General features: G+C 47.1%; 3 protein-coding genes across 4 annotated transcripts; all 3 read left to right on the plus strand.

Moving 5' to 3' along the window:
* The first annotated feature begins 2,720 nt into the window (after nt 1–2,720).
* LOC101074632 (transcription factor 7-like 1-B) lies at nt 2,721–13,665 on the plus strand. Its single transcript, XM_011604798.2, has 12 exons — nt 2,721–3,658; nt 3,764–3,842; nt 4,420–4,556; nt 10,255–10,332; nt 11,354–11,471; nt 11,568–11,649; nt 11,734–11,808; nt 11,916–12,038; nt 12,140–12,305; nt 12,408–12,515; nt 12,598–12,643; nt 12,724–13,665. The coding sequence occupies exons 1-12, from the start codon at nt 3,482–3,484 to the stop codon at nt 13,290–13,292; spliced, it is 1,758 nt and encodes a 585-aa protein (XP_011603100.1). The 5' UTR covers nt 2,721–3,481; the 3' UTR covers nt 13,293–13,665.
* A 684-nt stretch (nt 13,666–14,349) lies between these two features.
* Nucleotides 14,350–16,444, plus strand: LOC101074856 (caspase-3-like). Its single transcript, XM_003965451.3, has 4 exons — nt 14,350–14,651; nt 15,238–15,401; nt 15,505–15,634; nt 15,944–16,444. The coding sequence occupies exons 1-4, from the start codon at nt 14,435–14,437 to the stop codon at nt 16,258–16,260; spliced, it is 828 nt and encodes a 275-aa protein (XP_003965500.2). The 5' UTR covers nt 14,350–14,434; the 3' UTR covers nt 16,261–16,444.
* A 2,669-nt stretch (nt 16,445–19,113) lies between these two features.
* dusp11 (dual specificity phosphatase 11 (RNA/RNP complex 1-interacting)) lies at nt 19,114–21,606 on the plus strand. 2 transcript variants are annotated; one of them, XM_011604800.2, is made up of 10 exons: nt 19,114–19,201; nt 19,368–19,463; nt 19,843–19,918; nt 20,002–20,133; nt 20,214–20,337; nt 20,432–20,492; nt 20,570–20,616; nt 20,695–20,770; nt 20,902–20,973; nt 21,107–21,606. In XM_011604800.2, the coding sequence occupies exons 2-10, from the start codon at nt 19,426–19,428 to the stop codon at nt 21,414–21,416; spliced, it is 936 nt and encodes a 311-aa protein (XP_011603102.2). In that variant the 5' UTR covers nt 19,114–19,201; nt 19,368–19,425; the 3' UTR covers nt 21,417–21,606. The 2 variants fall into 2 exon arrangements, with proteins under 2 accessions (XP_011603102.2, XP_029693729.1); XM_029837869.1 differs by having other exon boundaries at nt 19,137–19,201; nt 19,410–19,463.
* Nucleotides 21,607–21,687: the final 81 nt, after the last annotated feature.

The following is a 21,687-nucleotide window of genomic DNA, read 5'->3' on the forward strand; positions in this document are numbered from 1 at the left end:
TAACAGGCTAATTTACATTGAGCGTGTGTGTGGGGGGGATGTTTATTACTGTATTTACAGTTCTTGAGTAAGCAGACTATGACTTCCCCTCCCAGTCAGGTGATTTAGAGTTTGTAAATGAACTGTAATTCTCACCCAGGAGGGGTGTGTGTTTTAATGGTGAGAGTTTGGATTTAACGGCGTCTCGTTTCCTCCCTGTTTCGTGCAGTAATTAGTTTAAAGCTGTATAAACACACTAACGCAGCACAATTCAACTTCTCCCTCTCTCTCTCTCTCACACACACACACACATACACTCTTTAGTCAGTAAATTATTCTCTTATTTATGTGCCTGTTCCTATTATGACACAGCAGAACCTTTACTGACTTTCATCAACCCTCTAAATCACAGCTTTACCCTCCACCAACTGCACATTTACATCTTTGAAAGCTCCTAAAACTATTCAAAAGCACAACAAGGCACATTTATTCTGGCTCCACGTGTAATTAATGCCATTCAAAGTCTCAGGGGGGCCACTAAAGGAGAGCCATTTTTGAATTTTTCGGGCCGTCACTGTGCTCTCCATACTCATGTTTCATCTTGAAATGACCCAAACATTCGCACTCATCGGTGCGACGGGAGAGAGCATTTCCCTGGGAATCCGCCTTTAATGCTGCTGCTGCAGCTGTTTGGAGCTGGACTCTCAAGTTACTGCAGCTTGAACTTAAAAACAGATTTATTTTTATTTATTTGCTCCAGCTTTTTTGGAGTTACTGTAAAATAAATCGAGGCCCGTGAGTGCTGACAGCGGCAGGGAAGCCTCCGAAACGTCTCCGCAGACGGATGATTTACACATGAATTACCACTGGATCAGAGCCCCGGGCTGCAGAAGTAATCACAGTCGGCACTTTCCTAATTGCATCGCTTCAAATCAGGGGCAGACATCAAACTGTATTGACACACTGAGGGTGGAGCGCTGACAGGCCGCAGCCGCTGCAAAGCAAGCTGGAGATGTGAGTCCTTGATGCCTTCGCAGCGCTCCATATTCAAACGCATGGGACCTTTTCCACCAGCTTCCGGAGCCCTTTTGCCGTCCACCTGAAACTGGCCATCCGGATGGATTTCAGGGTCTATAAGAAGTGCAAACGTGTTGTTTTAACAGTATTCCTATGATTATTATTATTACATTTAACTAAACTTTATCAACCAAAGTGTGTTTTATGAGAACAATGTCTGGTGCGACCCTCATGCAGAGTGGGAGGGAGGCAAAGGGAGGCAGCCCCCCCTCCTTTTTCCTGCATTAACTCTTCCATATGGGAGGATTTCTCCTTGACTTTCTCTTTCTGCCCGTTTGATTGAGTCCGTCACATATTCATCCATCCGCTCGTACCGTCTTTGGGTTTCCTTCGTTAACTGCACTTAGTGTATACTCGGCTTCCTTGGAAACAAAGGAGGGATTTCCTCCCCACCAACGGGCCCTCGGACCTCCATGCACACCCACACAAACTCTAAATCCTGCTATGCAAACACTGCGGTGAGCTACATGTCTCTCCCTCTCTGTTGAGCTGAACACAAGTATGCAGAGACACCCCAATGGCCTCTCTCCCCCCACCCTCCCCGGCTCCTGCATAGCTTTGGGGGAGAAGATCTTCAGCCTGGCCCTCAGCCAGAGACTGAACCCTCTGTAATCCCCTCCTGTTCATATACACAGCTGCTGCTGGGTGGTGTCTGCAATCGAGCGCTAGCTTACAATTGTTGCCTCAGACTTGATCCAGTTTTCTTTTTTTTTTTTTGGTGGTGGTTGCTATTAACCTCCAGCAGACCGGTCATACCTCAGCCTGCGCTGACATAGCTGCAGAGGCCCCGTCAGGAATATGATGGATTTTGCAGCTCCGTCACAAAATGAGAAACATTACAGCTCAGCTCAGCTCCTCCGGTAACTTGAGCCAACCTTGAACATTTGCAGGTTTCAGGTCTGTAACCCCTTTTCCTGCCCGTAACGGTGGAAATGAAACCGGAGATCCAGATGCAATAATTCACTCACGCACACACACTTTTGGTTAATGGGACAATTAAGAACAGTTTTGAGAAAGCAGAAAAGTCCAGATGACAGAAACTAGTTGCACAGGTAAAGCTGTCCTGTGTGAGCTCTTACACTGTTGCAGTGGAGCAAAGGTGATGTTGTCTTTTTAGTTACTTTAGTTACACTTTTTTTATAAGGAAAACATGGGCGAAGAGGCGTTCCAGGCCCGAACGGGCCATACGACCACCTACAGTAGTAAATCTGGATATAATGAATTTGGGTTTCTTAGAAGTAATCCAAGCGCTTCGGCCCTTCTCTCATCGGAAAAACATGTTTGTTTCCAGCACGTCTGACTCAATATCTTAGATGTTTGAACATTGTGCAAGTTGGACCGGAACAAAACCCTCAGATAAGAGACAGAGAAGGAGCGGGACAAGCAAATAATCTTGAATCAGAGGTTTAGATTCCCATTCAAACCATTTTAAAAAGAAATCCGAACGTCCCGAAGCAACGCCTGTTTTTGGCAGATTGTTTCCGCTCTCGGGTCATGAGGTCAGAGGAGTGGATCTCCGAATTGTCCCCTTTTTGCCATCGGAACTCCTCCCAGCGGTTCGCGCCTCGCAAACAAATGAGCCAACCTGTTGCCTGACCGAGGATCAGTTGAGCTGGGCGCTCCTGCGCTTGTGCGAGCCGAGCTTGCTGCTCTCTGAACTGATCCCGGGTCCCTGCTAAGATGGCCGGTCCTCCCCCCGCAGCCGTCCGTCCGCCCGCACTGTTTTCCTTCCACTCCGCTTCAGCAAGACGACCAGCCCCACACTTTTCCCACGCAAGCACTCCACGATCGCAATCAGAGGAGGTTCTGATTTGGCACGGATTGCAAAATGCGGAAACCGCGGTTTTAAAGCGCCGTTAGTCTGGAATATGTCTCGCCCAGCCCGGATTGACGACGGAGGACCGAACCGGGGCTGTTCTGACATTCGCGACGGAGTAGTTTACGACCAAGAAGTCCATGTAAAGTTTTAGTCGGTGCGCACGGACTGCGCCTGTTTTTACAATGTTCGCGGAACTACGCCGGTAATGAGAGGATTTACTAACGTTGCCGAACCATTTGGAGCATTTGTCGTCAATGTTCTGCCTTTGTGGATTTTATTATTTTTTTTAATTCAAGCGCACTCAAGGAGGGTTTCCACACCTCAAGAGTTCGACGCCAGACTGACGCGTCCGTGAACGTCGCAGGTAGCTAGCTAGCCTGTTAGCTACTTGAAGCTAGTTTGGGGGTATTTTTAAACAACAGTGGACAAATAAACCCCACATCCCTGCAGAACCAGCGGCCTCAATGCGACTGTGCAACTATCGTTGGACAAATTTCGCAATTCTGGATTTTTAATATTGCAAAGTGATTTGGGGAAACTGCATTTTAGCCACCAACTCGGTCTAACTATATGGTAAATATTAGCAGTTGCAGCTAACGTCCAAAAATGCCGCAGCTCAACGGGGAAGATGGAGACGACTTGGGAGCAAACGACGAACTGATTGCATTTAAAGATGAAGGGGAACACGAGGAGAAGAGGAACGTGTCCGCCGAACGGGACCTAGACGATGTCAAGTCGTCACTAGTAAACGAGTCCGAAACAAACAGCAGCTCGGACTCGGAGGTGAGTCGACTGGGGTCAGTGTAGAACTTCTCCCCATCTCCGTGGCGCTGATTCCGGCATGTTTTCACGGTCCCTCCCGGCGGGTTTGTCCTTGTTTACTTCCAGGTACCGGGAGACAGACGCCCCAAGCCCGGTGTAGATTTGGAGAGAAGGGCCAGGCACGGTCAGCTGTTGGATGAAGACGGTAATCAGCACTTTATTTCTGCATTTTGCTGCCATGTTAAACTCGCCGTGTTCCAGATTTCTCAGTTAACGTCCAATTGAACCAAGAGTTGAAGGACAGTTTGTTCCAAACTGGATTAATACTCGCCCCAAAGAGCTTTATATTCTTAGCAGTTGGCCTCCGTACTTTGCCAGTTTGTTTTAGCATACAACGATCAGCTGTTTGTTATCTTAAACTTTGTTAGCATTTGCTTCTGCAATTTGCTAGTGTCCCTTTGCACAGCTGTTGTTTTAAACGGGCTTTTGCAAACCTGCCTTCGTCCTTTTTTGAGTGTTTTTCCTTTTGCAACTGCAGGCGAGGTCGACAAGAATCGTGCGTTTAATACGAGTAAAATAAATGTCCAAAGTCGTCAACCTTTGCCTTGGTTATCAAAACAAATGATCTTTTCACAGGCGATTATCCTGCTAATCTTGTTTGCAGGTTTTGTTTCGTTGGACCTCTTCTCATGATAAATAGAATGAACACGGAAAAAAACCCCTCTGCGGATTAATATTCATATTATTCAGGTCTTGACTGAAGTGTTCTGTTTCCTTCTCAGTTTTCAGACGAAGGCAGGACGGAGGTCTCTTCCATCCCTCCCCGTACGTTGGATATCCGTTCTTCATGATCCCAGATCTTGGGAACTTCTGCAGCCCCTACCTCCCCAACGGCGCTCTCGCGTCCAACGCGAGGACGGTGAGCGTTTTCCCAGTTGACCTTTTCACATTTGTGTGGAGCGCAAACCTCAGTCAGTAATTCCCTGTGATGGAGTTCAGCGATCAGCCGTGGTTCATCGTTACTTTGTGAGTCACTGTCGACTGCTGAGGAAGTGGAGCGCACGTGTGCCTGTTGCAGCACGTAGCTGTGCAAAATGGTGTGGACCGGGTTAAGTAAAGGGGCACAGCTGCCTGCTCATCTGTGGACCTCGGAATACTCGGTTGCGTGCGGCGGAGTTGAGTTGATGGCATAAACAGGATCTCCATTTCAGTCAGAATGTGTGAGTCCTGCTGGAACATGTTCTGTATTGTTTTCTTTGTGTGTTTTCTGGTGCCGTTCTCCGTCTTGGTCCGAGCCCAGGCTGAAGGGGCCGACTGGTTTACCCGCATGGCTTTTTTTTTTGTCTTGTAAGTGTTGTGTCTGGTGTTAAACGGGCAAACGGTTAACCAGCCTGGACATTCCGAGTGTGGTGGTTCTCCACAAAGCCACACAATAACAGTATTTCTTTGTTGTGTCACACACAGCAAGTCTTGGATCACTTGATGTTCCGCATCTTCATGTCGGCCATGGAGTTGGGCGGCTTGGCGGCGCGGTAACGGCCGCCGCTGCCTTTGAACACGCTAAATTCCTCATCCCATCTATAATAATTGGGAGGAGGGCCGGTCAGCATCTTCTGGTCTGGCTTCAGCTGGAGGTGCTGGCGTCACGCGGATTAGCCCTTTGGTTTAACTTAAACCCGGATCCACCAGGGCACCGTAACAGATTCCAGCCGCCTGAATCTGCCGTCGCCAGACAGATAAATATTGTTTTGCAGATTGAGAGCAGGGAAACTCAGCCATTGTCCCGAAAGCTTCTCGCGCTGACTCGCATGTGACCGAGCGTCTGAGTGAGGAGCTATGATGTGAATGTTTGCGATGGTGCAGGGTTAGACAGGCCCGGGCATCGCCATAGCTCGGCGGTGTTGGTTTTATGCCGTGGAGTTGTCTGCATTCTGGAGTCCTGGATTATTGTGACGCTGTGGGAAGTTTAATATAGAAACAGCCGCGCGCACAGATATCCTTGCTTGCGTGTTCGGAGATTTTTGGAATGCATATTTAAGACGGTGGCAAGTTTTTGTCTTTCAACGTGTCGGGTGACGGTCAGGGACGTGCTATCGAGCGCCGTCTCGCCACTTTTGGATTGGCTAGATGTGCAGTCGGGGTTGCGAGGCTGTTGTTTGGCTGATTATTCATATCTGGGTGGGATCCTGGAGTGTAAAGGTGGTATATTTTCAGCTAAACGACACCTCTTTGGTTATTTTTGAGTGGCTCCTCTGTGGATTTAGCCTGGATGCATATGCAGGCTGAGCACAAAGCCAAGCCCTCCCGCAACAACACCTACATTCCTCAGCTTTGTAATTCCCTCCCCCAGCGTTATTGGGTTTTTGTTGTCATTAGCAGCCTCTGAATGGCACTAATGGTCTGCTCCACGGGGGGAACATTACACCTCATTGTGTCTCACACACTGCCTGACTTCTGCATACGCGCAGACACACACGAGTGTTGCAGCAACAATATTCATTTTCACGGCCAGATTGTGCAAATGTGGCCGCAGCCATGAGCCCCCGCAGCTTCTTTTTTAAATTCTAATTGCACAACACAAAAGTTTTTAACATCTTGATTTCTATCGCTTTTCAAGAGTCAGGCCCGGTGTCACGTGGGAGGCGATCCCGACTGCCCCCCCCCCTTTCCGGCAGCTCTCAGGGTTTAGTTCTGCTTGTTGTTGCCGTTTGCTTTCTTCAGTTGGATGCTAACTTTGCAGCTGCTGTGTGAATCCCGATGTGTCGTCGTGACAAGGTGGCGGGACTGAGGAGAGACGTACGATAAAGTTGAGGAGATTGTTGAACATGGGTGGATGTGAAAAGGAAATTGGAAATGCGAGAGGAGAAATGGCCCTCTTAAGCAAGGGGAAAGCGGACCCAAAGTGTTGCGAAATCCATTCATTTAAAAATGCGCTCGGAACCGGTCTGGACCACTTGTGACCACATTCTTTTGGTAGCGAGGAGACAAATGTAGCTTGGGCCACATATGGAAGGATGAGACCGCCTACTCGCTTTACATAACATTCCAGCCCACACTTTCCCTGCTCGCAAATAGACGCTCAATGATGTCTTCTGAAAAGACTTTATAGCCGTGAGTATGAAGTATTACATATTCATTTGGATTATGTATCGATAAAGTTTCCATCAAAACCAAAAGGTTTGTTTTTATCATGGTTAAATGGTCACCAAGGCAACAGGGCAGCAGAATTAAAGATCTGAAAAGCACAATGAAACACGAGGGGATTGACAATAAATGGGACTATAACAAAGGTGTAGTCACAGGAGACACCTGTCAGCATGAGGAGGGAACTTACCTGCACTTACCTGCTCGACCTGCACAGCACCGAACGGTCGGAGGACGACTGAGAAGAGATAATATTTCTGGAATGTGTGTATCTATGGTATTTTAAAAAAAAATTCAAAACAGTCTCTCACTCTGTCTCCGTGTGTGTGTGTGTGTGTGTGTGTGTGTGTGTGTGTGTGTGTGGCTTTGCTTGTTTGGTTAAAATGTGTCTCTTTCTGCAGCACGAACAATCCCAGAATTCCTCTGTTTACCCAGCATTGTGTCCACAGTCTTAAAATACCACGAGGATGATCTTTTGAACGCCAACAGCCTCAAACATAGACACCCTTAAACATACGTACACACACACACTGAGTTAAAAGCAAATTTATGATGTCATCTCTTCCCCACATACATGTCTGTCTTGGCAGGCTGTTTCCTTTAACATGTAGCAATATAAGGAAGAGTTTACCCTTCGTCACGTTGATAATGAGAGTCAATGTTGTAAAACCACAACAGGGTTTTTCTTCCACTCACAACAAACTTTTCTAAATTGTCTTGCATGCTTGGTTCCAAACTTCTCAGTTCTGTGTCGGGCTGATTCCTTTCAGTCTGGATCTCACTCACTCGGCTTGATTTTAATCTGTTTCTGTCAGTCTGAAGAACACCGGCAGATATTCTGACGCCCAGTTTAAAAACCACGGACTCCTCTGACTGCGCCTGGACCCATGGGTGCAAGGACACCCACCAGGCTCCTGCCAAAGGACCTTTTCCACTCCCCAATCTTGGATCACACTTTGTCCAGCCCTTTACCTTGGTCCAGTCAGTGCTAGGAGACTCCCTCATTGGGCTGAGTGCCCAGACACCATCACTGAGGGTATATTAAGGTGCTTAAACCCCTCCACCATGATGAGGTGGGGGTCGAGGGGAAAAATCCCCCGAATAATCAGCGACGGTTATATTTATGCAACACGTGAGCAAATCGTAGGTATCTTATTGTGGTGCAACTGTTTGACTGTGTAATCCAGCCCCAAACCCACCGTGTTGGCTCCACGACTGGCTAACACATCAAAATTCCAAAATCTTCTCCTTATTGACATCTGCTGACTTAATCTTTCGCTGTCTTGGACCCGAGCGCATGTTTGCAGGAGCGTTTCATAAACAGCAGCAGCTCCTCTCATTTTCTCTTTAAGACGGACAATGAGTTTTGTGTTTCCCCGAGTACACTCGCAGCTGTGTGCGCATGCACGTGCACGAGTGTGACTGTGTACATTGATTTTTCCTGGTATTTCCAACAGCTGGATCCAGTTAGTGTTCTCAGCCAGAGCTTCCTTGGGCCTCTGGATGGGGGATGAGATGAGGCTGCATGCTGGAGTTAGACACCACGGTGTGTGTGTGTGTGTGTGTGTGTGTGTGTGTGTGTGTGTGTGTGTGTCCAGCCTGCAGCTCTATACTGCAGTATCATGTGTATGTGCTCGTTTAGTTCATTATCACAACAGTCCAGCACAGTTGGTACTTTCTCTTAAATGGCTGCTTTGTTCTACTTGGTAACACATTTAAGCAGCGTATATTTACATTTTCAGAAGTTTGACTTTCCGAACACAGTGGCTCGTTGTTTTACGAGTGTGTTTCCATTGTTGTCCCTCCCCGGGGATGTAGCGGTGCAGCCGTTTTTGGGGGTTTTTCCCCCCTCACAAGCGATGTTAGTTTAATTTCACCTCATGCTGTTACATGGACGGAGACTTTGGATCAGAAGGGAACTGAAAGTGAACTTTCAACATAATTAGTTGTGTTGAAAGTTGATTTTTGTCCCCCGATTCTGCTGGGAAACCTGTGGCTTTTGTCATTAACATTTTTGGATATTGAATGAATGTTAGTTTCTCAGCCATCACCAAATCGCCACAATATGGCCCCTGAATCTGCTCACAGCTCGACAGCATCTGTAATCTTTTTTTGGATCGTGTTTAAGTGGTTCCACCTTCCACGTGTTCCTGGCTCCGATCGTCGATGTTGTTGTGGTTAGCACTGTTCAAAATCATCACATTAGGCAAAAAATAAGAAAACTCCAGACCAGATATTCCAGATTTTTAGTGTTCTTCCAGACTCCAATGTGTTCGACCCGCTGTGTTCTTTTAAAGGTGATAAACTGCCATTTTCCATCCTGCATTTATTGATTACTGAACCGTATGTGTGCGTGATAGTCTCGTCATGATGATGATAGTCTGATGTTATTGATGATGATGGGTGGATCATTCACTTGTGTTTGAGGAGCGCTGCCCTCAGTTCTCTGCTCTTCTCCGGGGTCACAGGTCATAGTTGTGAATCTGTTGACGTCACTCACAGTTGAACGAGCACCAAAGGCCTCTTGTGTGTCTGGAATAGGGGGTGGTCTCCCAGTTTGAGACAGCTCGGTCAATATTGGAACCCTTGTGGCCTGTGAGGAGGTGTTTCTGTGTGAAGAAGAGGGGGGCAGGGCGAAGGCAAACTTTGTCCGCTGTTGTGCTCTGTCTGATTCGAGACCCTAAATCGGCACCGGCAGCTTTGAGGGACGTTTACATTGACTTCCACTCATTTTCCATCCATTTGTTCAGCCCAACATCCAATTTATAGCTACACCTCTTCTCCTCTTCTGTGTTGTAGCAGAAGAATGGAAACAAAACTGTGTTATTTCAGTTTTTGTCAAGGTTTCAGCATCTTAAACAGTCACCACAACATCCTGCGTACATATCTGAGGCCAGGTCGAGAAGATGGAAATCACTATTCGGCTGCAGTTTTATGGAACTGAGCTGCCCTGTGGGTCCGCTCGTTCATGTGTTCACCTGCTCCAACTGTCGGAGGTTCCTGCTCCCAGTTAGACGCAGCTGTTGTTGGTAGCTGGTCAGGGAAACCGAGGCGAGTCCACACCTAAAGAAATAAAGAAACCAAAAGTGATGTTAGGAGCTGTACATTTCCAGGAAAAGGTGTGTTACCGTGACGTCTATGGACGGCCGACGTCTGGCAGTTATCTCGAAACTTTATGGCTTTGTTCCTTGTAATTTAAAGAGCAGTCCTCACGATCTGCCTGTGTCTGTCCTGTAAAAGAGAGGAAGTGATATCAATGACTTTACTGACAATAAAGCACAAAGTGTGATTAGCTGTGGATGAAATTCTGCAGAGCTGTTTGTGCAGAAGGTTTTAGATATTAAATGAGTTAAATTTTCCGCTGAGGAGGTTTCAGTATGACTTCAGCCTGATGGTGTATCACGTTTACAAGTGTCATGGCTGTTCTCTCTCTCTCTTTCTCTTTCTCTCCCCCTCTCTCTCCCTCTCCACAGTACCTGCCGTTTCAGTGGCCTCTGCTGGATGTTGCAGCCAGATCAGCCATCAGAGACTCGACCAACGCAGCACACCTGGTGAGCTTCTCAAGGATGTCATCTGACCAACACTAATTCAAAGCAAAAAAAAAAACACTAATAAAACTATTACTGTCGCTTTATTACCGTATATACACTCTTGGACTCACCGCGTGGCTGCACCAGAATTAAACGCATACAAGCGAGTAAATTAAGCAGTAGCAGAAGAAGCACATCTGTTTTTCAGCCCTTTTCCCTTCTGGGCCTTTTAGTTTTGCCCAAATGTTAATATATAAAAAATAAATCTTGTTTTGTCTCATCAGTAGATGAGCTCTGGAGGTCAAATAACTGGCTCCAGGGACCAAAAATAGGATTTAGCAAGGCACAGACTTGAGGAAGGCCACAAAAAAAAATCTTCAGCGTCCTTCATCTCCTACAGTTTCAGGGTGTTTTTAGCAGCTGGGGCGGTCAGGGTTGAGGGATGACTTCATTTAATTCCTTTTTTCAAAAGAAAACTGATCTAGAGTGCCCTGGAGCTTAGACCTGGCCAAAGATTTACCTTTATCCTTGGAACATAGCTGAAGCAACCTTGGAGTCTTGTAGGGACAATGCCCATGAGTGGACAAGCCAGAAAAGACTTATTGGGCCTCAAATCCATGAGGGCTGGGGAACTTTTATTGCAGAATATCATTATTTTCTCTTTGAGCAACTCTTAATTACTCAGATGTTCTTGCTTTGGTTGATTTTACTGCCACCACGTGGTGAATGTGTGGTAATGCAAACTTCGTTAACATGCGTCGTTGATGGTAATACTCTTCAAAGCTCTAGAAAATACCACAATAATGCTTATAATTATGTTCCTTACTTGCCTCAATATTTCAGAGGCCATTATTTGATTGGGTTGATTATGCAGGAAGGGAACCTAGAAACCAATTTTCTGTCAACAGATTTCTTATTTATTTCAGAATTTAGATTAAGCTTAATTAATTGTCTCACAAATTAAAGCTGTTTGCATCATCTTTACGTAGTCGATTGTCTGTTCACATCTGCTCTGTTAATCATTGTGCATTTATATCTGCAGCCTAATAACGTGCCTATGGTGCAGCACCCTCACATGACCCATCTCCACCCACTGCTGTCCTACAGCCCGGAGGCCTTCTCTCCTCAGCGGGCCTCACCTGGTTTCTCTCCTGACACAGGTACACAACACAGCATCAATTTCCACGTACACATTCGACGACAAGTCTTTTTGTAGACGCGTGCTCTGACGGATCGAACCCTGGCCTGTGCTGCAGGTATATCCAGGAGCCCTCACACCGCCTGTTACCCCGTGTCTCCTGGAGGAATGGCTCAGATCACACATCCTCTCGGATGGTTGTGAGTAAAACCTGCGTTCTGTTATCACAAATACAACTGTATTTTAAAGCGAACACAGACATTCAATGTGTCTCTGCTGTTTAGGCCGGGACAGCCCATGTATCCCCTCCCGGGGGGCTTTTCGCCCGCTGCTCTCGCAATGAACGCTTCCATGTCGAGGTGAGTGAAGTTAGAGAGCTGCAGAGCATTTGTTTTGTGTGTTTAGCTTTTTTTTTTTTTTGGTCAATGTTAAGCTTCTTCGCCCCTCTTTTTTTCTCTTGTGTCAGTCTGATGACGGGTGGCTTCTCTCCCCGCTTGGTTCCAACCTCCCAGTCATCGTCCCCCCACCCGTCCGTCGCGCCTCCAGTAGTGAAGCAGGAGCCTGGAGTCAGCAACAGCAGCCAGCCAGGGTGATTCTACTCTCTTGAATATTGTTCTTGTCAATAATAAACAGATATCATGATCCTGCTCTTCTGACGGTATTAACGCAGTTACATTTTGGGCTCTGTAGCACAAAGATGCCTGAAGGTCAGCACGAAAAAGAAGACGATAAGAGGTTTTATATCAAGAAACCGCTGAACGCTTTCATGCTGTACATGAGGGAAGAGAGGCCCAAGGTGGTGGCCCAGTGTAACGTGAAGGAGAGCGCAACCATCAACCAGATCCTGGGACAGAGAGTAAGGCCAACGCCACCGATAACCTGTTTTTGAACAAATTCTGCTGTAATATTTGGGAAGCAGGAGTGACTGTTGCTCACTGCCTGATTTTTCTCTCCACAGTGGCACTCTTTGACCAAAGAGGAGCAAGCCAAATATTATGAAATGGCCCGTAAAGAGAGACTGGTTCACTCCAAACTTTACCCCGGCTGGTCAGCCAGAGAGAACTACGTGAGTGCTGCTGCAGCTGCGTTTCTCACCGCTGACCTGAGGTCTCCAACCACTGATGACTGTGTTTTGTCTTTTTATGTAGGGTAAGAAGAAGAAGAGAAAGAGGTCCAAGAGTGAGAGTAATGAAGGTAAAGGACTCTTCATTTGGAAGATGCTTAAAAATGTTAAATGCTGATGAGTTTTCTTTTGTGGGTCTCATTTCCTAAAGAGGGCGTCCCCCCGCAGCTGAAAAGACCTCCCGTCCCACCTGAGGAGAAGCCCCACACACAGACTGCACACACACAGCCCCGCCCCTTCATGACACAGCCGCACACAGTCTCACACCTGACGCACACGCAGCTGTCCCAGGCCAGCCCCGCCTCCTCGCTGGACTCTCCGGCGACGCCCACCACGGCGCTGGCGTCACCGGCCGCTCCGGCAGCGACGCACACCGAGCACACACACTCCACGAACAGCAGCTACATGTCTCCTTACGGCGAGCAGCTGCAGCCGCTCTCCCTCACCACCAAACCTCACCGAACCCCCCACCCCACCAACCACAACACCGGCACTCCAGGGCCCTCCACGCCGTCGTCGTCCACCGACACGCCCACGCCCTCACCCCTCATGACGCCCTCCAGGTGTTCGCCCCCTCCTCATCTACCTCCTCCTCTCCCTCCCCTTCTGTCTCAGCCCTTCCTCGCCCCCCCTCCTACCTCGGCTCCGCCGTCAGCAGTGAGCTCCCACAGTGCCTTGACTCAGTCCCAGCAGTTCTCCAGAAGAACCAATCAGCTGTGAGGAAGGAGCTTTTGACTCCACTAATCAAAATATTAAAAAAAACAAAACGATGAAATTGACATGATCTGTATCTATTTTTGATGCTGTAAATGACGAGCTTTTTTTTTTCTTTTTTTTACTTTTTTAAAAATAGATTATCACACTTTATATAGTTTAAAGACAAATGATTTGGTCAATATTTGACTCCAAAACACACCTTTTCTATTGATACCCCATCCCCCCCCTAAACTGTCAGTTTTATTTTAATTGAAAGAGGTTTGGCACTGGGGTTTGTTTTCCAAATCTTTTTTTCTTCACATGGTAGAACAAGTTTAAATCTTTTTTCTGGTTCCTCTTCTGTGTTAATAAATATTCACTGAGTTCTGAGAAATTATCCTGCTGTTGAGTGTTTTTTCTCCTGATTGAAATGAAAGCAGCGCCGAGTAACCAGCAGCAACAGCTCGACTGGCCTTTCACTCATTTATAATGGGAGAAATCAGGTGAATAAAGACTGAAAACACCCTCATTTAGAAGCGCACTGTGGCTGACCGTGACATTTGTGGAGCGTTTCCTTGTGCAGGAAACTACGCTGGTATGAGTGCGTGACTGGACGCTCAGCAGATAAGAACAGCAAAATGAACGACTCCAGGCGTTTCCCACCTTGAGTAAATATCGTCACACTTGCAGAGTTATTTAGGTTTTATGACGATGTCTGGTCACAAGGTTGGGGTAACGACCTCTGAAGTCACGTTTTTAAGCGCTTTAAATGCCACCATGGGTTGTAAACACAATCAAAACTGTGTAAAACCTCAGAATGTGTATATTCAGGTTTGTGTGCAGCAGGTGATGTCAGACACATCGGCCGAGTAAAGTCCAGGCACGTGTCTGGGTTTTACTGTGCCCTTGTGGCTCGGGAAGTTTTGCTCTGTTTTAATGTTCCGGGGGCGATGCTGTCACACTGGGGCCTGATGAGCAAGGCAGCTTTACCAGCACTGTTATGCAATTCTGTGCGATACACGCAAGCACGCTCCCTCCCCAGGACACAGGAAATACCTTATAGGTGCACAGGTGTGGCAGAGGAAGGTGTGTTTAATGTAGGAGGCTGTTTGAAAAGGCTTGTGGCCATTCTTCCAGGTAGGTGCGGAGGAACACAGAGAGAGAAAATGCTGCAGCTGAGAACACTGTTGGATCGTGGCAGGGAGGGTAAAAGGGCCGTGATTGTGTCTGTAGAGCAGTATTATCCCGGGGTGGGTCTTCAGAGGAGGCTCGGCGCCACGAAGGATGCCAGGAAGCTCCACAGCACGCTCTTCAAAATGGGGTTCAAGGTGGAACTGCACCTGGACCTGAGCAGTGACGACATCTACGAGCTGTTTCACGACGGTAGGCAACGGGAATCCATCCCAGAGAGCAACATTTGTTGGGATGGTCTGATCCCAGGAGCTGGATTAACCCTTGTTTATATTGCTTAATAAAACATCATATTTGTATAATATGCATGCATATCGCTGCAGCCTGGGCAGGACAGAACTTAGTGACATTAGATTAACTGTAAATAATGTTGTCAGTGCAGCTTATTATCAAAAAAACCTTTTCAAGCCTTCATGACCTGAGGACTAAAACCTCATTTTTAAAAAATCCCTTTTCATTTCCTTAAATCTACCCAAAAAAAAGGTTCTTAAATCTTCCTCACACAGGCTGAAGACATGAAGGTTAACCCTGACATGACCGGTGCGACTGAGCCTGGAATCATTCATCTACTGCTGTGTGTGGAATCCAATTTGTCATTTGCTGACATTGAAAGTGTGCTTATTAAACTATAAGTTGATCTTTTACATCCTCATTGGAAGAAACACGGATCCCTCGTATCTTATCACTAATACAGTAGATTAGAGTGGAGTCCAGTCTGGATTATTACGTAATGGTTGATAAAGACCTGTGTGTGTGTGTGTGTGTGTGTGTGTTGCAGAGAGTCGTCGCCCCGTGGATGACTGCTTTCTGGCTGTCCTGTCGTCTCACGGGGAGGAGGGCTGCGTGTTCGGATCCGACGGTAAACCCGTCCAGCTGTCCCGCATCTTTGCCCTCTTTGACAGTAAATGCATGGAGAAGAAGACCAAAATGTTCCTCATTCAGGTCAGAAAAGCAACAAGCTTCATGCCGAATGAACAACTAGATCAGTGAAGCATTGATCCCCCCCCGTGTGTGAGACTGAAGATGCTGTTGCTGGTGTCTGCAGGCCTGCCGAGGAGGCGCTCTGGACGACGGCGTGGAGGTGGATTCAGCCACCGACGCCAGCACGGCGAGCATCTTTCAGCAGTACCTGTCAATTCCCATGGATACAGTTGTGATGTATGCCACAGCACCAGGTGAGCCGAACAGCCCCAGTGGCGGCCCAGTTCGTTACTGGGATGAACACGGTCGCCTGTGTCACGTTTCCTCATCGAAGGTGGAAAATTACCGTCAGCACCGAGCTAGTGATTATTACTGCAAGCCTGTATTTATCATGTCATGTTCGTGCAATCCTCCCTCGGAGGAGTGAGGTGTGTTGATGTGTCACATCTCTACCTGAAAAACAGGTTATAAAACGTCTCAATAAATCGGATCTTTTATTGAAAAGATCCATCAGAAAAAAAAAGGTCTGAAAATACTAAACATCCCCCTTTGACTCTCCTCAGGTTATGCTGCGTTCAATAACCCTATGGGGTCGCCCTTCTTGGGGGAATTCTGTGATTTATTACTGGAGGACGGTCAGCGGGACCTGGAGCTGACCCGCCTCATGACCCGAGTGTCCTACAGACTGGCCTACAACTTCCAGGCCAAAGGAAAAGTCCTGGCCGGGAAGAAACAAATGCCGTGTTTGCTGACGCGAATGACCCGAGAGGCGTTCCCCTTCGCCCAGCCCGGGAAAGCCGGCGTGGCCCCTGGGCTCTCGGCCACATCTCTGGTCCACGACGCCGCCAATATGAGAGCACGGGCACCGTCAATCAGTTGACGCTCCCTCCTGCATCCTGAGCCCGTGAAAACATGAAATCTTCTGTTGTAAACGTGAACTTTTTTGAGTTATTGTGCAAAGTGTATAGAATTTAATGGCAATGGATTCGCTGTATCGCTACATATGAATTAAACTCATATTTCTTCTACTACAAGTGAGTAAAAATAAAGTAATTTCCATAAAATCCCTCGCAAAACATTATTTCTGATACTATTTATATTAATATTATTATAAACAACTATGTTAATGCAGTAGAACCCTAGTGGGGGCACGGTGGTGTGGTGGTTAGCACTGTTGCCTCACAGCAACAAGGCCCTGGGTTCGATCCCCGGTTGGGATTGAGGCTGGGGCCTTTCTGTGTGGAGTTTGCATGTTCTCCCTGAGCCTGCGTGGGTTCTCTCCGGTACTCCGGCTTCCTCCCACAGTCCAAAGACATGCATGAGTGGGGATTAGGCTAATTGGAAACTCTAAATTGCCCGTAGGTGTGAGTGTGAGAGAGAATGGTTGTGTGTCTATATGTGTTAGCCCTGCGATTGACTGGCGTCCAGTCCAGGCTGTACCCTGCCTCCGCCCATTGAGCTGGGATAGGCTCCAGCCCCCCCGCGACCCTCAGTGGAGGAACAAGTGGTAGAAAGTGAGTGAGTGAGAACCCTAGTGGGTCAAAGGTGGGGCCGTCCTTGAGAGCCGTGATCCAGACGGGTTTTCTGAACTACCAAGCCCGGTAGAAAACCTGACTGGATCACAGCCCCGAGGACTGGATAGTATAAAAGTATCCAGATGTAACATAATAAGAAATTCAGGTGCGTATTTAAAACTGAAAGTAGGTGTAGAGCTTCACCAGGACGCACCTTCAGCTGCCTTATCATGGTAGAAACCTGCTGACTGAGCACAACCACAGAATTATCATCAAATCAACCGAATATAAAGTTATAAACCTGCTTTATTAGAGTGGAATGAAAAGCAGGGTCAAAGATTTAATCAGCACGACCCGTGACTTGTTTGTGAAGTGCTGTTGGTGTCAGAAGGTCTTGAACCACCAAGAGAACGTGCACGTGTCAAACGTGATGTGGCCGTTGATTTTAATGACGTGACCATGTGGCGACCTCGGCAGCTGTGGCCACTACTCAGCCCCTCCACCCCCTCGTCCTCCAGTTTGAGCAGAACATCTCTGATCTCCTGACACTTCAGCGTGATGATGGTCTGCCTCTGACCACTCCATGTGATTTTGATCCTTTCAAAGTCTGTTTTTCCACTGGGGTGTCTCCTCTTCGCCACCACCTGACGCGTGAAGAGTTTCCTCCACGCTGTGGCTCAACGAGCCCCTCACGGTCTGGTCCAGGGCAGCGGGAGCTCTTGCTCTTTCCTCGTGCTGTCTGTTGTTTGTAACTGCTGATTGGCCACCGTTTTATTGTAACCACCTGCCATTTGGAAAGCTGCAATGTCATCTTTCGGGTTCCTGCTCTTCTTCGCTGGACGATCACAATCAGCGCGTTAACTCTGCATCTATGCAGGAGCCTTTCTGCGAGCTTAAGTTATTATCAACATTATCAACATCGAGTTCCAGCTCTTAATAATGTTGTTTTTCCTTGTTGTCTCCTTTGCACCGTGCTGCATTTTATAATATTTGAAGCTAGCGGGGTTGTTAAGGGTTAGAAGTGACTGCAAAAACCTCTTGAGCTGAATTATTAGCTGTCTTGGTGTCCTTAAACTTTTAAGTTTATGAAGCTTCGATGTGTATGGACTTAAACATCTGTGATGTGTATTCATATACACACAGGTGACACAGGTGTCGGGAAAACACATCACAACTCTCTGCTTGTCTTACTGGAGTGTTTCCAGTCAATGCTCTGGTAAATGAGCACTTACTGGTGGGAAAGAACTTCCAGAGTTACAGTAAGTGTCATTTTTTTCCTCCCTCCTGCAAACAAGCCATGTTACCAGTCTGGTCACGCAGGTTGCAGTAAGAACAAGGATCAACAGAATCTTTCCACCCTGTGGCGTCGTCTCACAGTTTTGTCAACAACATGTCACATTTCTAGTGTGCTCATAAACATGATGGAGTCTTGTGATTCAAGAGAGCTGACGCCCCGTCTGTTGGGATTGGTTTCTCCCACAGCTTCTGAGCCGGGCAATAGTTAATCCAAGGAATTTGCACGCCATTAATGCCCGACACTGAAGAGAAACGGTCACCCTTTTTGAAAATTCTCACCTGATTTGTATTTTTTGTGGTTTAATAATTAATAATTCCTTTCTGAATCATCTTAACACCAACTGGAGCCTCCATGATATTTTGCCTCTTACAACACATCAAACATTCTATTGGCTGAAGTCTCAGGACTGCAGATGGGCCAGATTGACTCTCTGTAAAGGAGAACATTGTAATATATTATTAGTTTTACATATATGGTCAAAAGTTGGCAGCAATTTACAATAATTATCTAAAAGTCATTACAGTATGTTCTCAAGACATAAAATATCCCGATATCATTTAGAAATGATCACAAATAAAGAAGTTCTTCGTATTTTTGCGGATTTTCTCAGTCTTTTACAGTCTCTAAGTCCCATCTTTACTTCAGAGTGTAAAGACAGAACTAAATACAGGCATACCTTAGTTTGGTGTGTGTACAATAATCAATACTATCTAGGATCTACTTTTGTTTCTTGCAATTTACTGTGAAGACTGAACATGAACAAAACGCAACTTCTTTGTAATATTTCTATGGGGTCTTAAGGGTGGGAATAAGAGTGGAAAAACACGTATGGGATCCTTTTTGTAGCATAAATGCGAGGAAACGGACTTCACTGCATTTTAAAGTGGCCGATACGCGATCTCTGGTTCACATCCAGCTGTAACCGCTAGGTGGCAGGACAGAGCAAACGCCGAATCCCTACGTCATCAAAACGCGACTGGATCGTGCTGGAGCTCAAAAATGGAAGCTTGGTAATGTTGACACGTTAGCAAGGCGTAGTTTTAACTTATGTAGTTTTTTTCTTTTTAATTTTGTCAAGTTATGTATTGTTCTTCGCACCTAGATAGTGTAGACGACGTGTTTAATGCACGCAGTTCTAAATATACTTTTAAATATACACTATACTCGTAACTACAGGTTGTAAAACTGTGTCGTTTGTGGAAAATATATTCTGTGAAGCAAAGGAGTAACGAAAATGGACCGAAACCGTAAGAAAGGAGGTATACCTGACAGGTAAGACCCTTAAATAGATATTATGGAGCTGCTACAATCTGCAGTGCTGTGAATTGCATCTGCAAAAGGATGAGCGATATAATTGTTCCGAGTTGTGGCTCTTGAATGAGGCTTGTACGTGTTTTTGTTTTTGTTTACGTTCTTCAATGACTCTTTCCCGGTGTTGTCCTGCATGTTTGTTCACTGAGTGTTTCCAAGCGGCTGGCCTGTGTAACGGTCTTTGTGGACCTGTTCACATCTGTTTAACCTAAATTCCTTTGCTTCCTAATACAAGAGTGATTTCAACGTTGACAAATCTACCAATTTAAATGAAGCTGCTGCTTGACTGGTTTAAAGACTGTATGTTATTTGAACATGCTGTTATTTTGTTTTCTGCTAGGTGGTTGGATTACAAGGCGGTTGGGAAAAGACTTTTTGGGACAAGATTCATTGCGTTCAAAGTGCCTCTAAAACAGGTCAGGCTAATCCCACCTTCCCTCTTTTTGAAATCCTCCGTTTGAGCATCACTTTGCCTAAATGGCGGCGCATGCTTGTTCAGGAGTTGAACGATCAGCTGCCCTGGTCAGACGTCTTTGGTCCCTGGGAGCTGCTGGACAGTGTAAGGAGAGACCGGCAGGAGCTTGGTTTGATCATCGATCTGACCTACACCAAACGCTACTACAGCCTGCAGGTAATCGGCCATGCCAACAGTCTCATGAACCAGTTTTGAGGTGCTGTTAAAGGAGGTCAAGCTGCTCTCTGTTTCTTCAGGACTTGCCCGAGTCGCTGATGTTTGTCAAGATATTCACTGCCGGTCATGAAGTTCCCAGTGATGAAACCATCCTGAGCTTCAAGCGTGCCGTACGGAGATTTCTACGAGACAATGCCGACAATGGTCCGTGCGAATCAGTGTGGGGGGAAGGTTTTAGCTGTTGTGGGTGGTCTACACATGCAGCACCCTTATCTCTGCCCCTGTTTTTCCCCTTCAGACAGGCTGATCGGAGTCCACTGCACCCACGGCCTGAACCGCACCGGCTATCTGATCTGCAGGTGTGCACGCTCCCAGTTTGACCCGTCCACAATTGAGCGTGTGGCCTGTTTCTAACAGCTGTGTGTCTGACCCGCAGGTATCTGATCGATGTGGACGGGATGGAGCCCAGAGAAGCTGTGAAGCGTGAGTTCAAAGGTCACCGTCATCTCTCGAATCTGACGGGCTTTTCTCCCAATCGAGACAAATGTTACCTGTTTTCAGTGTTTAATTCGGCGCGAGGGCACAATATCGAGAGGAAGAACTACCTGGACGATCTTCACCGCGGACGAAGGAGGAGGTGATGCACCAAGAGCATCCTAATTTCTTCTTATTTGTTTTTGGGAATGAGCATAATTGTTCTACACCGAAGTCTTCTGTGGAAAAGTTCTGGGTACAGACAGTGTAACGCTTCTCTACCGTTGTTAACAGCAATGATGGGATGGAGGAGTGTGACCAGGAGCCAGCGAGAGGTCGAGCTGTACCTCCGGAGCGCGAGTACAGGTAGAAATGATGTCCCCCGGGTCATCAGGGCCCCCATGCAGACGCTGCTCTTAACAAAGCAGAATCTGATTCACTGTATGTAAACATGTAAAATCTCTGCGAAGGGGGGTGACACAGTCCGTATTCCTTTCAGACCTTTGCCCCCCAGAGAGACGCACCAGAGCGCCACCCACCCACAGAACTTCCTTCTTCGCACCCCGTTACTACCGAGACCAACGTTCTCTGAGGCCGTCAGAGCCCCCCTGCACGACCCGTACCGATACAGGCCCCCGCGTCCCGAGGGACATTGGAGGGGACCCCCTAACCCTTCGTCCAGCTGGTCCAGACATCCCCCGATGTGGGGTCAGCCCCGCCAGCAGCAGCAGGACAGAAGAAGAGGCCCCCCCCCTCGTTATCAGCTGCCCCGCTACACTGCAGACTGGAACGACCCAACACAGTATTAGAAACAGACTGTTTGATGGCTGACGTGCTTGGATTCATCCTCAGTTTTAACACGTTTTTGAATAAGAAAGCCAAGCGCACTTTTATCATTTCCACCAGAGCTGCTCTGTCTTTGTGTCAGGCAGCTGCAGCATTTTAAGCGACCCAGTGTGAAGGTCCATTCAAATAAACGCTTTTTTCAGCATTAAAAAACATGATTTATCTCGTTTTTCATCTGGAATATTGTGCGCTTCACACTAAACTGTACACTTTGCAGCCCCTTTTGACCAGCAG

Source organism: Takifugu rubripes, chromosome 6 (assembly GCF_901000725.2).
Source record: "Takifugu rubripes chromosome 6, fTakRub1.2, whole genome shotgun sequence".
NCBI classification, from domain to species: domain Eukaryota; kingdom Metazoa; phylum Chordata; class Actinopteri; order Tetraodontiformes; family Tetraodontidae; genus Takifugu; species Takifugu rubripes.

Excerpts from the sequence above, each read along its gene's own strand:
- LOC101074632 (XM_011604798.2), top strand. The coding sequence starts at position 3,482 with ATGCCGCAGCTCAACGGGGAAGATGGAGACGACTTGGGAGCAAACGAC. Across the intron at positions 3,843-4,419 it reads TCAGCTGTTGGATGAAGACG|TTTTCAGACGAAGGCAGGAC; the intron begins GTAATCAGCACT and ends TTTCCTTCTCAG. Across the intron at positions 12,039-12,139 it reads AGCAACAGCAGCCAGCCAGG|CACAAAGATGCCTGAAGGTC; the intron begins GTGATTCTACTC and ends TGGGCTCTGTAG.
- LOC101074856 (XM_003965451.3), top strand. The coding sequence starts at position 14,435 with ATGCTGCAGCTGAGAACACTGTTGGATCGTGGCAGGGAGGGTAAAAGG. Across the intron at positions 14,652-15,237 it reads CTACGAGCTGTTTCACGACG|AGAGTCGTCGCCCCGTGGAT; the intron begins GTAGGCAACGGG and ends TGTGTGTTGCAG. Across the intron at positions 15,635-15,943 it reads GATGTATGCCACAGCACCAG|GTTATGCTGCGTTCAATAAC; the intron begins GTGAGCCGAACA and ends GACTCTCCTCAG.
- dusp11 (XM_029837869.1), top strand. Across the intron at positions 19,464-19,842 it reads AAAGGAGGTATACCTGACAG|GTGGTTGGATTACAAGGCGG; the intron begins GTAAGACCCTTA and ends GTTTTCTGCTAG. Across the intron at positions 19,919-20,001 it reads TCAAAGTGCCTCTAAAACAG|GAGTTGAACGATCAGCTGCC; the intron begins GTCAGGCTAATC and ends ATGCTTGTTCAG.